The following is a 19189-nucleotide window of genomic DNA, read 5'->3' as shown; positions in this document are numbered from 1 at the left end:
GATTTCTGCTCCTTGCCAGATCCCCATAAGGAAACTCAATGAGGAAGCTGGTAGCAAATTGGAAGTTACTCCTGCTTCCACTGCTTTTTTGCATAATCATTCTGTTTCTTTGTTTAAGAAAGGAAGTATCTCTGAAACAATGACCCAGTGGGCCATGGGTTGTGTAGTTCTTACTAAATCTGGATCTCATCCCTCAGTATACATCTGGTGAATCATTCTCTGAATAGAAAAAAATGGTAATGGTATTTTTTTCCCCATTTATCCACACATGGGAATGCTTTCAAGTTGTAAATCCAAATATGAATGAAATATTAGAACTGAGCTGCAGGTTCCATTAGCTGCAAGTCAATTAATGGAATTCACTTAGTATAGTGGTGTATCCAGGGGGAAATGGCCCCTATTTCTTTAACCATATCAAAATACTGGTGTGTCTTTCAGCTCTCGCCCTATTGCGCAAACTAAGCAATTCAATGCATGGGTTCAAAACATATTGCTAAACAGCTGAAGAGAAATCCAGAAATACTTATGAAATACTTTCCAGTGTTCATTCCCTGCAGGAAATAAATTCTTCTGATTTAAATTAGATGTAAATGTGTGCATAATATTTGATTTTAACACTGCACAAAATTCTACCACATTATGGTAAAAGGAACAATATCCTATATACTAGAAAATGAAATATAAGCCACATATCTTGCAACAAATTATTGCGTGAGCAACAGACCCCAAAATGTATGGTTGCTATTTACAACCTCCTTCATCCATCCTCTGCAGAGAATTCATTACACTTTTGTGCCAATTTGTTTTGCTGCCAAATTAGCTTTCAGAGCTGCAGCATTGGGGAAAATGTACCAAGCATATAAAGTGCCTGATTAGCATCCTTGAGGCATTCTGAGCCTGTCCTGGTACTATTAATTTTGTTAAAAGCAGAATACTGCAGTCAAAATATTTCTTACTGCTAGTTTTCATTTTCCCTTGCAAAACATATTGATTCACATCCTTGCTAACTTTCCTGTTTCCTCCCTTTAAATGTACATGCTGTGCTTCTTAGAAAATTGTGGCATACGTAATTATTGCAAAGCCATGACATTCATTCTCTCACAGTGTCAGGATAGAATCCAAAACTCTGCACTGAACTAAGGCTCTGTGTCCAGAGTCTCCATTATAGCTATACTAGGAGCAAATATAGGCTAGTTAACATCTTACTTCAAAAGTACTCCCTGTGGGCCTCCTTTTCCTATTTATTAGAACTAAAGGTTATCTCCTATATTTTATATTGGATTTTAATCTACCTTGCAGTACCTGTTATGATTGCATTTGCAAAGAAAAAGGGATTGTATAATTCATTTGAAAATACTGTTAAGTTACTTGATAGAGGAATGATTTATTCTACAGTCCCTCCCCCTTCTTCCATTTAATTTCTACGGGCTATTGGAAAGGACAAGAATATAAAGCTGTATTCTTAACATTTTAAAACACCATACAGAAAACGCCCAATCATAATTTTTAAACTTCTAGGCCAAAGTCCAACAAGAGAACAGATTTTTCTCAGTTATGCAATGAATTCTTGTAGTTTAATGATTGTGGCAGAATTATAAGTACCCTAGAAGTACTAGAGATAAGATTATATAAAAGTCTTTCAGTATTGTACTTGTCTTTATCAAGCTTTCACAGCATTGGGTACACTGAAGAGAAAATTAAGTTCCAATTCAGTCTAGCTCTTTAAATTTAAGGAAAAAATATTAAAGGCTATTTGGGGGAAAAATACAACCTCTAACATTTCCTTATGAATTTTTTCTCAGTGGCTGAAATGCAAAGTACCAGTGGCTATATTTGGATTCTGCATTGCAAGTCATATGGTATCTAATTTACCAGGAACAAGAGCTACAGTTCTGTAAATATTGCAGAGATCAAAGTTAAAATGCTACCATAAACAGACAAAAATAAGGAAAGTTTTAAATATTGTATACAGTACCTAAATCTCCATCTCCCCATGGCATTTCCAACCAATTTTGACTATAAATCCTGCTCATTTTAAATAAGAAAAGCTGTCTCTTTAGTTGATTCTTGTTAATAACACGTCAACCAAATTTGGAAAGAGCTTCTTGCACTCAGTATAAAATGAACTTTCACCTGTAAAGACACTGCAGAAAACAATATCCCAAGACCTACGTTTAACAATATTTCAGCTTTCATTGCTAAGTCCTGTATAGTAAAAATACTATCTGCAACATTGCATACTTTACAATATATACAGTATTTCATTTTATGTGATCTAAATTATAATGACTTGAATTTGGCTATGAATTCAAATATATTCTGTGAATTTATTAAGTAAATTTGCACAATAATCTCTTAACCTCATTTACATCTTTAAAAGAGAAAGATGTATTTTATTTTATGCAACTTTTTAATAAAAGAACTAAGCATTACAGAAGTTAAATGTTTAAAGTTAAACTTTGCAATATCATGTTATGAAGTAATAGACTAGATCTCTATCATATAATGTGAAAATGGTCACATGTAATTGGACAATAAACTCAAAATGTCTGTTTGCATAAAGGTATTTCTGAAAAAATACCATGCCCTCATAGTATTACACAAATAATCATCTGCAGTATTATCTTTAAATATTTTGTAAGAAAGGACTCTTAGATAATTTCCTGATTTATACATAAACTATACTTTTTCTATACTTCAGAGATTAATTTATGGCTTTGGTGCAACTTATATGCTCCGTCTATGAAACATTAGTTGTTTGAATAGACTTTTTTGATTAAAATATCTGAATCATGGTCTACAACCAGCTTAAGACAATAGAAAGAAGGGCATTTTCTCTATAATCTCTAAAAATGGAAATATATTTAGAATTTTTAAAAAATTTAACAGATGATAGAACTTTTTTTCTTTTTTCTTTTGCTTTAAGTGACCTAACATTTCACCCAATGAGTTAGTTTGCAATAACAAAATGGACATACTGCTTACAATCTTTAGTTTTTCATGTGAAATCTCACTTCTCAACTAGAGTAACTCTTGATTCTCTTCCTTAGAGTTCTCCTTCCCAGGGGAATATTAAAATGGTATTTGGTGACTAGAACTTAATTTCAGCGTAGATCTTATTACAAACCTACAAAATAATAGCCCTGACATCTTTGGGAAATGTTGCAACAGCAAGAATAAATGTGATAGAACTATGGTTTTTCAATAGACTTTCAGAACGTTATTGACAAATCATCCAGTCTCTTTTTTTATTTTATTGCTTGAATATATGTTAAAAGAGAAAAACATTACAAAAACGTTCTGAGAAATGCTTCCTATCCTACCCAAGTAACATTTTAAAGATACAGGAAATAATGCATGCTAATGTTTAAATACATTTTGACCACATAAAATAATACTGATTAATGTATCTGCTATGTTGACAAAGAGCAGGTCAGAAACAGAATGCATATACGTATTATGTATCAATGACTCAAGTCAAACATCTGGACTTGCATTGTCTTTCCAACATTGAAGGATATAGAAACATAAGAACATAAGAAACTGACAGCAGAAGTAGTCCCAGTGGTCCACTGAGTCTACCCTTTAAGATTTTTGTTTTTGTTTTCTTTTCAATTTATGTATTTATTACTTTTAATTATTAACTATTCTTTATTTATATATATTTTGGCTCATCACACAATCAGCCAGATGTTCAGGTCATATTTGGCATTTTTGTCTACTATCGAGTTCTTTCCAAGGACCTCAGAAAGGCAGAACTGGATGTTTGATGCTGTTAAGATATCATACAAGGGTGGAAGCTGTTCCAAATAAAGCCACCTTTTATAATTGACTGATGTTGAATTTTCTCTATGTTGATGGTGCACAAGTGGTGCTTCAGTTGTGTTGGGATTGCACCCAAGATGCCCACTACTACTGGTATTACACCTTTGCTTGCTTTTGCCACAGTTCTATTTCTCTTTGCAGTTCTTTGTGTCTTGTTATCTTCTCTGGTTCTTTCTCTTCAAATCCACTGCCTCCAGGTACTGCCCCATCCACTAGCCAGACTTTTTCATCTTTGGTTCTAGGACTATACCACCTCTGGTGCTGGATGGGATGCATTGCCCCCCAAAGACCCCAAGCGAAATCTGGGAGTCCTCCTAGATTCAGAACAAGGACAAAGTGGCAGTTGTGGCTAGGAGGACCTTCATATGATGTGCTGCTTGCATGTATTCTTTACAACTTTCTCCAGAAAGGGAAGGTTAGAATCTGGACAGCAGCAATTTAGATAATGGTAGGTTTGCTGATAATAAATGATAAATGTGTCACCATGTCCTTCAAAACCAGGGAAACAATCCTCTCCTTCAAAGAAACCAATACAATCACATAAGCCCATCAAGTAGTCATCTTATTCGCTACATAATAATCCAGAGGGACCAGACTCTAACATAGGATTTGGAGGGATAAAAGGGGTCCTGAAGCCTGCCCACTCTTTAAAGTCGTTTATAGATCCAGACTTGGCGACTTCCATCCCTGACAGCCTAGTAAGGGATGCTGGGTAAATGAGGATGAGAGGGCATGTGCATACATGTGTGTGAAAGAACAAATAGATATACATTAATCAGTAAAGTTGCTGTTATTTTAAATTCACTGGGTCTCTGTGTATTCTAAAGAACAGTTTGTGTCTTAGTATTCAGTTGGAAATTATTTAAATGTGGCAATTTTCCAGGTCTGTGAGTGTGTGAGTGCCCATAAGCTAAACCTGAGGAAACGTATGTAACAAGTCATAGAATCTAACTGAGTCCAAATAACATCCCAAGAATGCACCCCAGGCAACTCATTTGAATCTTTCTAGTGAAAGTCCTAGTACAATTGCAAGTTAATCAAAATGATTTTATCTGCCCAAATAGCGTAAGTATTCTATACCTCAATTCTGTAGAAGATCCCAAGGCAATCTTTCCCCAGTAGGGAATAGATCACTATAAACAAGGCCCCTAAGCAGTTATAAAAAGATGAAATAAGGATGGAGAAATAAAGACATTTTGCCTGCTTTATCCCTATGATGTAGGCCCAAACATGGACACTTGTGTTTGGTTGGATTTACTTTTTGTTTTTCTGCAACAATACTCTTATGTTCATGGAGCTCTTGGAGCGCCTCAGAAAACCAAGGTATAGCCCAACATTGGCATAAAAACAAATACAACCTTAAACAAAAATAAACAATATCTCTACATTGACATACTATAAAGCTTTTTGAATCCCCTACAAAGGCCTTCCAGGGACAGTCAGCCCCTAATCATTCTCTGAAAGATTATACTGTAAGATTAGGGACTATTCCCACTTCAGATTAAACTATCTCAAAGTAGGAAGCAGTCACTAAGAATTAGCTTCCCTGGTCTGTCTTCTGCTTGACTAGGGTAGACTATCTTAATTGTTCCGTCCTAGTCCCAGAAGACAACAAATATCAACTAAGTTTGGAAATGATCTGATCATGATAGAAGTTTCAGAATAACATCCTCCATCTTCAAATCAACTGCTCTGAGGTAATGATGATATATAGTGTATGTTCGCGTGTGCACTGAGCCTGTGATTATTTTGGCCATGATCACCAAGAAAACAATTCCTAAGCCTTCCACACTACTAACTTTGAGTATGGAGGTTGAAGCTCCCAATACTAGTAGTAATGGGGACTCCAATACCAACCCAGAGCCAAAATCTGGGCTCTCGGTAAGGGGTTATGCTGAACAGCAGGTTGGACTGTATTGTACATAACCAAGATCTCCAACTGACAAACTACGGTTTGAATAATCTCCCCAAAACAATTGACCAAATTGTATTTTGCAATCATGATTTACTGTTGGAGGGAACGGAGGGAGAATCTGTGCATTTAGTTTTCCCCAACTCTTTAACTATGATTGAAGGAAATTTCAGTGTCTCTACATTGCCTTACTATTCAGTTTATTCACTCTAAATGATCAACTTACTGAAGTGAATGGATATAAAGTATTAAAATGAAAACATGTTTTTCTACCATCTCTTAATCATGAATGCAGTGATAATGTAAAATATTAAAAACAACTTCTTTTGAGGTGAATAAATTACAATGCAATTCTATAAACATCAATTAACAAGTAATTTGAGTTAATAGCATTCCATGTGAATTTGTGCAATTTTAACCATTCTTTGGATGAAAAGAAGTATCCATATTAAATTAATGCCTTAAATACAAACAAAATGTGATCTCTAAATTAAATATACTTCTACTCTGGATAGTAAAAGGAGTGTTTTCCATACATTGCCTTTACTGTAATGAGAAAGAAGTAATGGTTGAAATAGCTGATTATTGTAAGGAAGGTTTCTATTAAGAAAATGGCATAATGGAAAGTGTTAAAGCTGTTTTCTTTGCAGGATATTTTTCTGGATCAAAATCTGCTCTTAAAATATAATCGTTCAGTTATATGGTTAACATAACTGGTTTTAATGCAAAATGTAACAAAATCTGTAATAATATTTGTATTTTGATAATGACTATAAAATTTCAGAATATTTTAAATCAGGTCAGTTGGATTGTCAAATATAAGCAGGTAGATTTGTTGTTGTTGGCAAATATGTAAGCAATAAGCAAAACAAGATTGCTTATTGTTTATAAGAGGTTTCATAACTCCCTCATGTTATAAGAAAATTTTACAGAATATATTAGATATTGCCTCATTTCTGCAATTGTATTTACCTATAATCCTTTTTATTTGCACATAAATATGTATAGTTATTACTATATTTGTATTTACATATAAACATTTTCTACCCTTCCTCCCTGTAAATATTACTCAGCAATTTTACTTAGCTATATTATATATTAATGCACATGCACAGACATAAACATATACAAATATCCATTTTGCCTATTGCAAAACCATCTCATACAAAATGCATATGGCATTTTTTGTTTTTAAATAGTCCACTACTGGTAAAATTGCACAAAACCATATGTCCTAACAACAGAATAAAAATTCATATTTACATTGAAATTTTACTTGAGTCTTAACAAAAAGTGGGCATGCCAGCAAACAGCAGTGTCCTACAAGCTGCTGAAACAATGAGTTTACTAACCTTGACTGGTGAGAATGCCCCAGTTAGCCTTCCGTTTCACAGGGCGCTCTTCTGCGCATTCTAGCTTTCTCTTTGAGAGATTCTGTTTAATGCTACTCCCCTCAACAACAGCATCTGTGGACATTTTTTTTTAAACTCCTGCCAAGGCCTCTGTGTCATCAACACTATTCCCTGTAAAACATTCATAATCTGCTAACTAATTTCTTTCTTCCTTGACATTCTGGCTGTAGTTATTTTAGAACAGCTTCCCGTAGAGCAGTCACTACAGTTAAACCCATTCAGCAACATTTACTAACAGAACAGGCAGCTAGAGTGAGGGAAAGAAAAGATTGCACTGGCATGTTCTATTTATAAAGTAAGAAAGAATCAGCTTAGCTACGACATGGGTCTGTTTACATTATTTAAAAGGAAGACACTCTTGGATTTTTATTCAAAGCTGTGCTAGAAAAACTGTCCCATGATGACCCTAATAAAGACCTATCTAATCCCAAAAATCCTTTGAAAAAAAATGAGATTAAACCCCCCGCCGCCGCCCCATCAAAATACATGTTTGTACACAGTACACAGATACTGAGCTTCTAACAGTCCCTTAACACCTGGTTATGCCAGCAAGGCTGGGGACCCCAGGGGACTGTTGAACTTGTAAAGTAGCTCTGCTACGTAATTATTAACATTTCTTTACCTATCATTTCCCTATTTATTCTGCTTTTATAGTTTTAGTATTTTCATAATGAATAATAAGCATTTTTGTATTTATTCAGTTTTAGTTTTGTTGTACATTATCTACTATGTAGAACATGCTTTTGATGAGATGAGTATCCAGGATGGATGGATGGATGGATGGACTGATGAAGGTAGTTATGTGAGTAGTTGTTGAAAACAACTGGTATGTAGATTTCATAACCATTGTCTGGTTTTCAACCTATCTCAAATATGACATGCATTTAAAATGTATTTTAATGCATGCTTATCCTGGATGGCCAGAGGGACTTAAAGGATATACTCCTATTTGTAAATGCCAACATTAGAAGAGACTAATTCAGATTAAGTGAATTGATTGATATACTACAATCCCAAATTTTCCAATTTCCCAACAGAATGTCAGGTTCGCTGTTACACTGCTCACTGACTTTAGATCAGGGTGAAGTAAAACAGCACTTAGGATCAGAGGAAGCTTCAAAAATTGGCCTGCTTGACTGACATGCTCTAATTGCCTGAGCCAGCCAATCACCAGAGCTCTTTGCCTATTTTCCACCTTCTATGGCTTAGCAACCACTTCTGTCTTACTTAGCAGAACCACGTGTGTGTAACATGGTACGCTTTGTAAGAAAAGCAATTTTTTTGAAAATGTGTAAAAATCTATTTTAATCATTTATTTAAAATGAATACATGTTTTTGGAATACGTAGACTTCAAATGTTAAATTCATGTCTACAATCCAACACCCAGAGTCAAAGGTCAAGATGGTGTTTAAGAAAGAAAAGCAGACATATGTTTAAAATTAAGGAATATGGCACCTCTGCAGTGCATCATAGCCTAGGAATTTTCCATAGCAGAATTCTTTTGTAGTTCTTTCTCATAAACACTCCCTTCTATTTTTTTATTACAACATATAGGGACAATGCTTATTTTTACTATATTTACAACAATCAGGACTCAGGAATAATGAGTAATCTAGTTTAAATAATTCTAAGATGTACTAATAGATTCCAATCTACCTCTTGCCCTCCATTCTTCTCAAATACACCCATAATGCTTAGTTTTGAATAATATGTGGCATGCATTTGCACTGTAGGTAAGACTTGAGACAAATTACTTGTTTATTTAAAGTATTTATACTGCACACTTGGTTCTAATGCAGTTACACATTAATAGACAAATTTAAAGTTCTAATTTACTTTCAAACCAGTCAGTTCCATGCAACCAGGACAGCCTGGGGTAATCCAGCTATGGTTGTTTCTATGGGTTTTCACTGCACCACCCTTTTTTTTTTTTGCCTCCAAACATGGAGGAAGCAAGTATAAAATATGGAAAACATCATCTTATTTCTCTTAAACAAGAAAGGAAAGAAAAACCTAAACACAGTTTAAATTCAGGCACCCATTTAATCTGGGGAGCCTTAGGACATTTAATATATGTGGCCATATGATAGCCTCCTGGGCATAACCTGGCATGGTAATTGTCTGATTGTTTTAGGCTGTCCTAATCATTTTGTCATAGTATAAACTCCAAGACACAAACTGGCAACAAACTGGCAATTTTAAAATAGTATATGCTTTATTAGAAAACACAGCAGCAGAAAACAAAATATAGATAGGTGTCGCATTTGCAGAAAGGATTTGAAATTCATTAATGGGGTCATAAAGTGACTATGGATAGCTTCCTCAAGAATGGAGAAAGAGCTTCTGGAAAAATAGTTGTAAGATGAATCATAACAGGCTTTGTACACATCCAAAATTATTTAACATAAATTAAGACTCTTTCCTACTGGCTCCTTACTACCTATGGAAGCCAGAATAGGTTGGATTATTCAGCCACTCCATCTTGAAGTAGGCTGTGTTTTTCTTCCCACTACCATGTTGCTCTCAGAAAGACTCAAGAGAAAGATCTAGCAAGGTCCTTTTTCCTGTATTAGTTGAGGGAGGAGGGGGGCAGATGTGTTTTCTCAAGCTATACAGCCAACTATATCTCTTGGGCTTCCTTCCTGGAGGCAGAACACACTAGGAAACAATCATTTGTGTGTGTGTGTACTGATTTACTAGAGACTTTCTTCTAGGGACTTGCCGATACAGAGGTGGCCATTACAATCAGACTTAAAATCTTAAGTGAGACAACAAAAAAAGAAAACAGAAAGGAGAAAAAACAAAAAATTTCCTGTATAAATTCTCAGTATTAAGATAAAACTGACAATAGCTAGCTATAATTTTAATGCTATCATTCCAATGCTTCCAGCAATTGATCTAACCATGATGAGAAAGGAAAAAGCTAATGGGTTTGCTTAATAAAACCAATGCTTGCTTTACAATAGCAGTATTCACTTAACAACCACCACGAAAAAGATTATAAAATTGAGGGCCATTATGTGGTGACCCGCTTTATGACTGTCATGACATACCACTGAAACTAGGTTTGATTTGATTTGAATGGAGGGTAACTGTTAAAATTGGAGAAGTAGTACAATATGCTTTAGAGGCCAGCTTCACAGCTGCGTAGGCTGCCTGAGCACCTTGACTCCAACTGCAGAGCTTTCGGTGTCCTTCCTGTCATGGTTAGATCACAACCTGATTATTATGGGATTCCCTGTTGCCACTACCCACTGCAGGGAAACTAGACCTATTAGTTTGATCCATCTACAGCTACTGATGGATCTGGATTTCAGAGGGAGCTGGACTTGTTCGTGTTGGTCTGCTGCATGATCTATCCAAGGTCTTAATAGCTGCTAGGAACAGGGGAAGGGCAATGGAGGCTTTTGATCTTTATGTGACTCTCCTGTGAGTTACAGAGGAACTGAGGGAGTTGAAGCAATACAAGAAACATCTAGATTCTAGAGCATTGCTGTGATCTACAAGGGATGAACTTGGCCATACATGGGGTATTGCCATGATTAAGGCTCTCACCTACTTCATAGTGATAAGGATGGTGAAGTGCCATTATTTTTCTGCCCTTATTGCATTGATGGCTAGCTATCCTGCACTCTTGTTTCAGCTGACAGTCTTGGATAAAGGAACTCAAAGAACACTTTGTAGGGCCATGTGTAAGAATCTGTCAGACAAAGCTTCTCAAATTGGCTCACAATTGGATACCAGCCTTGTTATAGTTCTGAAGCTATAAAATTGGACAAATTCTTGCCAATTATCTGAACCTGTTGGGCCCAATGAAGAGGACAGACGAAGAGTTCAGCCACTTCTCTTTAGATCAATTCCCCTCCTGACTTGTTAAAGCAAACTGGCGGGGGAACTGGCATGTGAGTAAGCTCTAGTGGTGGAAAACTCTTTCTTGAGTGAAAGGTTGATCCTTTGCCCCTTAAGAAGATTTTGGTCTGTTCCCATCTCAAAAAGCCATTGCTGGACCCAACAATACTTGATAATTTGGATGATCACTGGCATGGGTGGGACATGTTAGACTGGCACCATCGCTCCAGACTGTCCAAAGGTCCCTCAATACTTTGTTAAACTAGCAAGCCAGATGAACCCAGGGAACTGATGAATTAGTGAGGTGGCTCCATTATTATTAACATCCCTTTATCCATTATTTCTTTTTAGCTAACTTTTATAGTTTTTAATGTTAATCATCATCATCAATCCCCTGGAAGATCTGAACAATAATGCACTGGAAGATCTGCAAGAAATATCATTTGCCTGCAAGCAAGAACAGGTGGGTCCATAAAATAGACAAAGTCATAGAAAATGAAAAAGCTAAATTGCTCTCTGACTTTATAATTCAAACAGACAGGCACCTTCCACATAAAACCCCAAACTTAACAACTGTCAATAAGAAATACAAAAAAGTCTGGATAGTGGACATGGCAGTATGTAGAGAAAGGAAAATAGAAAAGAAAGAACTGGATAAGATAACAAAATACAAAGACCTGCAAACAGAAATGGAACAACTGTGGCAATATAGGCATCTTAGGTACAATCTCAAAACATCTGGAGCACCACTTGGACACCATTGGCATTGACAAATTCACCATCTGTCAATTACAAAAGGCAGCTTTATTCAAAACAGCCTGGTATGATATAACATCATCAAACATCCAAGATCTGCCTATTTGAAATCCTTGGAAAGGAACTGATTAGGTAAACAAAAATGCCAAATCCAGTCTGAACATCTGGCTTACTGCAACAAACAACAACAACAACAATTGGAAACTTTGCCAGGAATTTGGGTTTGAATGTAGCAAAAATTACTGGGAATACCAAGTTGACAAAGTTCTTGAAAACGAATAGGTCAAAATATTGTGGGATTTTTTTAATCCAAACAGACAGACATCTGGCCCACAACACGCCTGACATCACTATTGTAGAAAAGAAAAAAATCTGGTTCCTTGATATTGCAATACCAGATGATGCACAAATTGAAGAGAAACAACTAGAAAAAATATCAAAATAGCATGATCTGCAAGTTGAAATTTAACAATTGTGGAGGAAAATAATCAATGGTTGTAACCAGTAGTAATAGGAGCCCTGGGAGCAACACCCAAAGGGCTGCCTAGATACATGGAAATTTTGAACTTATCAGACCTGACTTTGCAAAGAAACACCCTAGTCAGAACTGCCCATCTACTCAGACGTTACCTTAACAGCTCTTCAGTTCTTTGTTAGGATTACTAGTCCCAGACTGTAAATCAAACTGAAGCTTAAATCAATAATAATAACAACAACAATAATATCAAACATCCAGATCTGCCTGTCCCAGCTCCTTGGAAAGACTCAATATTTTGTAAGAAGCTGTGGCCTTCCTGTTTCTTGGGTAACAGGAGAATGATTTTAAAAAAGAGCTGCCCAAAGAATCAAGGATATAGAAACACAAATGATATAGCTATCCTTTGTAAGGTGGGTAACTTGAAATGGCTGAGCAAACACAAACATACTTTTCAAATAGCTATTTAAAGTTACAATTGCCAAAACATCTTAGGGAGATATTTACACAAGCGATTCGAAGAGCTTGACACAATGGTCAGATATGGGAGATTCCATTCTATACTCTACAATGAACTTCTCTGCATTTGCGGAGCAGCAGAGGTAGAAGTCCTGGCTCACATCCTATTTGACTGTTGCCTGTATAAGAGGATGAGAGACAGGTACCTCGGTCTATATACCAAACGAATGACCCATTGGGACTCCCATATCAAAACAACTTATCTTATGTGTGGCCAAAATCTGAAAATAACATTTAACATAGCACAGTACTTAAGCAAAATGGTTCGGTTGAGATCTGCAAATGTGGAACTAATTGACTGCAGGGATAACACCAAACTATAATTTTATCTATTTTATCTATATCTTACATTATTGTGTTTTATTCTGATTCCATTTTAGATTGTATTTTATTCCAGTTTCATTTTAGACTGGATTTTATTCCAATTTCGTTTAAAATTGTATTTTATCCAATTCCATTCTAAACTGCTTTTATAAAATTTTAGTAATAATTTGTTTCTGGAATTCTACACTTTGATACAGCCCAAGGGTTAATCAATAAAGATTGAATTGAATTGACTCAATAGGTAGATAAAAATGTCAAACCAGTCTGAACATCTGGCTTAATGTATTAAATAAAAACAGCAACAACTTATTAGAGAACACTTATTTTGTGAGAGACAACTAAATAATTTGAAAAATAAATAAAAAATGTGCAGTTTGAACTTGGGGAATGGTGGCATATAGATACAATAAATAAATGATATAATAATAAAATCAAGAAAACAACCCCATATTTAAAGTAAGGAGCAGTTATCCAGACATTATATCAAAACACATTTCTTAGGCTGTAGGATTACATACATCTCATTTAGCACACATATAGTTTAGTGGCTCAACAGTTCACCATAGTTCTAAAGAAATAATATGCTGAATCCAGTGATGGGATTCAGCCATTTTGCACCACTTTGAGAGAACCGGTTGTTAATTTTCTGAGCAGTTTGGTGAACTGGTTGTTGGAAGAAATCATTAGGACAGAGAACTGGCTGTTAAATTATTTGAATCCCACCACCGGCTGAATCTTTAGTATTACATACATATTGAATTGAATAGTCTATATGGCATTCTTTCATAGCCATCAAAGCTTACTGTACCTAGAAAGCTTGAGTGAGTCTCTATTGTTTCTATTAATAGAACTCTGATCCTTCTGGAATGTGGATCGAGAAAACATGTTGTACTGTTTTCATTTTCCAAGCAACTGTTTTTGAGTGACATTATCAGTTGCAATTATTAAATGGTATACTATGAAAACATCTGAATGAATCCAAGTTCTTCAGATTACATATCTAAAAATATGGACTGCTACATATTTCTAAGCTGAAGGGTCAGATAATTGGGAATGATCATAAAAGGGAAAAATGGTAGACAGCAAACCTGTTTCTTTATCAGAACACTTCAGTAGTTTAATATTTGTAAATGTCTGTGACAAAAAAAAATCTAGATTTAATCAAGACTGTTAAGTTTCCAGTTAAAAAAAAATAAAGAAAAGATTTTTCCTACATATCAAATTCAACAATTAGTCTGAATTTCCAAGCCTTTTCTGGCATATCTCCTCTGTAATTTATTCTTTGGATATGGAATTGTTGGGAAAAGCTTGAGCAGAGGTTGTTTTTCCTTCCTGCCTATGTTCCAAATCAATACATGAACAAAAAAACTAAAAAAAAAAGGGAACAGAAAAAAATAGCACAAGAGCAATGTTGGAGGAGAATAAAGCTGGGGAATATAGAAGTACATGTGTAATCTTAAAAAATATATAACTCTGTAAACTTCCATATTCAATATTTATGTCTAGAAAGATTAATAACATATGATTTATAGAAATAATTGTAAATTATTCTTACAAAACATGTGAGGGATCATAGAAGGAATTCCATACATATCATATGAGGAACTCCATAAATCCACATCTTCTTCTCAAGAAAACACAGTTTATATGTGTTTGTATGTGCACATTGAGTTTTGAGTTTTCATTTGTATTCACTATTCTTTGATACTTGTTAATATACATTATTGTTCAGAACTTGTGATATTGTCAATATATTTATGAATTTGTGACCAATTCATTTGTATGATGTATGTATTTGCAAAATATTTCCCACCAATAATCAAATTGGGAAGGCTGCTCTTCACTTTTAGTTTTTATATTATTATTAAGCCACTTCTTTTACTAGCTAACATAGTAAACATGTGCATGCCTTAAATTTTAGATTACATAAGTTCTGTTTGAACTGTATGATGTTACATCTGCCAATTTTTCAACATAATAAGCAGAGCCTGACAGTATCAGAGAATTAACCTACCATTTTTGTAACCCCAATTCCTATGCAGCAGGAATAGAAGATAGGCTTAACTCCAAGGAATCTACTTTAGCTTTATCCCACCCATCCTTTTAGTAGATCACTCCAGGACCCATACAATATTTTCCTACCATCACAAAAATCTTCAGATATGAAGTGAATTATGTTCACTTCCATAATTAGTCAAAATAATACAACTTTAGGGCCTTCCTAAAGATCACCAAAAATTCTTAGACCTCTTACTGTAGCAGTCCCCAACCTTTTTGTCACCAGGACCAGTTTTGTGGAAGACATTTTTTTCCATGGACTGGTGGAGGTGGTTTTGGTTTTGCTTGCTTGCCCACAGCTCACTTCCAGATGTGTGCCCTGATTCCTAACAGGCCAAGGACCAGGACCAGTCCATGTCCCAGAGGTTGGGTACCCGTCTTACAATATTTTGGTTGAGTATTCACAGAAGTTCAAACAGCAACTATAAGCTGCTCTCCCCTAAAGTACCCCAAAACTCTTAATGAGTGGTAATATCATGTAAAACAAGGTACTCTCTGGGGTAATTGGGATGGAGGCTTCTAAGGGCTTTCAAGATAATTATTTATATTATGCCTCAAAGCAAACTGGCAACCAGTCTAATCATTTTAATAATGGAATAATCTCTCTTGGTCAATCTAGAATCAACTAGTTCATTTATCTAGTTTATAATAAACTAGAATTATTATCAAACTCATTGTAAGAATTGTTGCAAGACCTACATGATACTTATCTCAGCTGAACTTAATAGTAATATACTTTTTAAAGAATTCACACTATAGAGTGGCTTTGTATAAGAGGAGTGACGGCGGATAAGCTTTATTTTGCTTGTATGCACATTTTTTAGCAGATGAGCACATCACATTTAAGTAATATCATAAGGCATTCAGCTGTTTTTAAAATGGAAGGGTAGGGGAGGGAATCACTTGAGATACCAATTAGGCAATTAATACATTTAAATTCCTTACATTTAATTGATATAATTGCACTTAGTATATAGGGCTACCAGATCTGCGCCGCAAAACTCCAAATAGCCACTAGATGGCAATAAACAGATTTTTAATCTGCATATTTGCCACCTAATTCTGGTACTCCTATTAATCGATTGGAGGAAATACCAGGATCAAAAATCAGAGTTGAAAGGAGCCTCAGAGGCCCTCTAATCCTACATACTACTCAGTACAGATTCCCTATGCAGTTCAGACAGTCATCACCCTCTTTTCAAAGTTGTCCAGTTATGAGGAACACAGCACCATGACACAACTTATTTGATTGGTTAACAGTACTTAACATTAGAAAGCTCTCTAATATCTAACATGAATTTATTTCCCTTTAGTTCCAACATATTCCTCTCAATCTTTTGCAGGCTAAACATATCAAATTCCTCAAGCTGCTCTTCATGCTACTTTGTGCCAGCCTCCTCAGCAGACATGCTTACAGTTATCTTCCTTTTGTCAACCAAAGATTAGCAGATCCCTTGTTTCTTCTTTCACTTTCTGACAAATGAAGTTGTCAGTAAGGCAAGACAGGAATTGTTGGGCCTCTGTGTCTTCACAGAGTTAGATATCCAGCTGGAATTTGGAAATCTTTCATTGTTGTGATTATATGGACCTTCTTTGAAAGTTGGGTCATCTAATAGAGAAAGGCAATCTTCGGTTTGCCCAATCGTATAATAAACTTACACAACAATTTCACTCTTGTTTCTCTAGGAATATCTAGATAGAATCTGATACGAGTTTTAGTCTGTTCATCCATTTGATCCAGTTCAAATCTTTTGGGAAACCTGAATCAACTTGATTCACAGCTTCAGTTTGATAATTCAGCATGACATTCTGTTTTGCTTCAGAAATAATATTTAAATCAGACATTAAATTTAAACAGTTTCAAATTGAATCAGAATTTTCCATAGCCTTATATATTTCCTGGCTCGTAAAAATATTTTTGCATGCTATGGAAAAATTTGTATTTTTAAAGGTGAAGTGTTGATTATAAAACAGGCATATTATAGATATATTCTTGCAACATTGAGGACCAATTGTGCATCTATTGTGTATAAAACAATATTTCAAGAATTAAAAAAGGATTCATTCTCCTCTATTATGTATTATTAATGGGAGACACAAAGCTTCAGAGCAACCATGAGTAGAATCTGGGATGTGTGATAGGAAATGTTTCCCTGAATTGATATTTCTCTTAGGAATCTTTTCATCAAGGTTAAACAGTCATACATTCATGATATTCTACCAAAATAATATGTTCTCAACATTTCAGCAATTGCCACCCTCATTTACTGCTGTTAATTATTGCTGCATTTCATATTATTTCTTGCACTGTGTTATTATATAGCAACATATACATTTTAGGATTATTCCTAAAGAGACAGGCTTTTAAAAACGTTACTGTATTTAGAAATGGTCATTTTTAATTTCTTGTTTTGGGGCACTGCCATGAATTGAAATGAGAAGGATGTTTTCCAGTTCCCAGAAAACACTTGTTCATAAGAACCTGCAAAAAGTTTCATTTGCACCTTGAAGACCAACATATGGAATAGAGGGTCATTGTCACACACACATTAAATAATATCCTATATTGTATACTCCTGTTACATATAAATTATCCTATTTGTAAATTTATGTTATGGATTGCTGAGTATTTTTTATAAATTATAATATTGCTACTTTAACCATTATGCTACATACTTGCCAGATCTTTTTCAATAATATTATATGTAAGTGTTGAATTTAGAATAGCCAGTTATTTCATTCCAATAAATAGCCATATAGTTTTATATTTTAAAGGTGAATTTTTGACAGTCCCTTCTCCTATAACTGTATGTAGCTACTTGGATGGGAGACTACTAGGAAATCTCAAGGCTATAAGTTGCATTCCAGACTATACATCTTGTGAAAAAATGCCAGGGCTTTCTTATTATTACCAAATAAACTATCTGCATGAGTCTTTGAACTGAGGAGTTAAACTTACTATATAAACCAATTGAAATATACATTTATTTTTGTCTGTTGTGTTAAAATTATCTTATTTAAAAACACAACAGAAATCATAAATATTTTAAAAGAAAGACCTGTTTTTTTTCAAGATGTACACTTACTAATTACTAATAATTCTGAAAAAAATTACATTATTGCTTGCTATATATATAAATCAGCTTTGAGGTGGATATTAACTGAAAAGAGGATTACATTTTGGAAATTTTATCAACGCCAATTATTAGTATATGTTACAGAAAATTAATATATTTTTACAATATACAAATAGAAATATTAGACTCCATCAGTTTTATTTAACTTCTTTCCTATTAAATGGTCTGCTATACATGACAGGACCAGCACGTTGCAATAGGACAACTGATACCTCTGAGTATAACAACAAATGTATAAATGCAGATAACAAAAAGCGATAGTATGGAGAACAAATGCTTAACAAGGTATTTTGATAAACTTGGCAGATCAGTAACAGCAAATAATAGAAAGAAGCATACCTTGTCCTTGAGGAGTTCCATAAAACTCAGCAGCTATTCTTGCTGCCTCTTTACGATTCCCTTTTACAATATAGAAATGACTGAGTATCGCGAGGCTGATTTTTATAAAAAGTTTAAAGCAGAAAAGTGAAAGTATTGTAAAGTAGACATTGGATAGTTGTTGGGCAAAAGGCCGATTTTCCTCTACAACAGTCATTGCTGCACAAGAGTCTTTGTCAGTGTTTAGAAACAGCTCTCAAATACGTTGTTAAGATCATATGGCTCCAGCCAGACACTCCTAGGGAACAGCTGGTCCTGAGGAAAGAAAATATCAGCTGGTCATGATGTGTGCAGCTCAAAATATGAGGATTATTTATACTGTAAATAGCACTGAGTTCACTAACACTCCCACTAGCTTGATGGTACTTAACTGAAGAATACATACAAACAGCTTCAAGAAATCAATTGTAAGGGGCTAGTTTAAAAGCATTGATAAGTACTACATCAGGTTTTGTACTGTTACAAAAAGGATCTTAAGTCAGAAGGAAGAGCAGCCAAAATGTACCATTCTCAGTCACAGTTCAGCTGGCATTAAATTCTCTT

General features: G+C 34.9%; 1 protein-coding gene across 4 annotated transcripts in view; it reads right to left on the bottom strand.

The window, feature by feature from the left end:
* ASB5 (ankyrin repeat and SOCS box containing 5) overlaps window positions 1-18950 on the bottom strand; it is a 31221-nt gene extending 12271 nt beyond the window's left edge. Inside the window, exons 1-2 of one of the 4 annotated variants that reach the window (XM_087936381.1) lie at window positions 18608-18842; window positions 1976-2144 (exon numbers count right to left, since the gene is read on the bottom strand). In XM_087936381.1, coding sequence (XP_087792507.1) covers window positions 1976-2033 — 58 coding nt within the window. In that variant the 5' untranslated portion in view covers window positions 2034-2144; window positions 18608-18842. Of the gene's footprint in view, window positions 1-1975; window positions 2145-7089; window positions 7440-18607 lie in introns of those variants that run through there. The other 3 variants (XM_026699679.2, XM_026699676.2, XM_026699677.2) reach the window with 3 other exon arrangements.
* Window positions 18951-19189: the final 239 nt, after the last annotated feature.

This window comes from Pseudonaja textilis, chromosome 6, assembly GCF_049901715.1.
Source record: "Pseudonaja textilis isolate UNSWEBS1 chromosome 6, rPseTex1.2, whole genome shotgun sequence".
Lineage (NCBI taxonomy): Eukaryota > Metazoa > Chordata > Lepidosauria > Squamata > Elapidae > Pseudonaja > Pseudonaja textilis.
The sequence above is the reverse complement of the archived record's forward strand: the minus strand, read 5'-3'. Positions and strand labels throughout refer to the sequence as shown.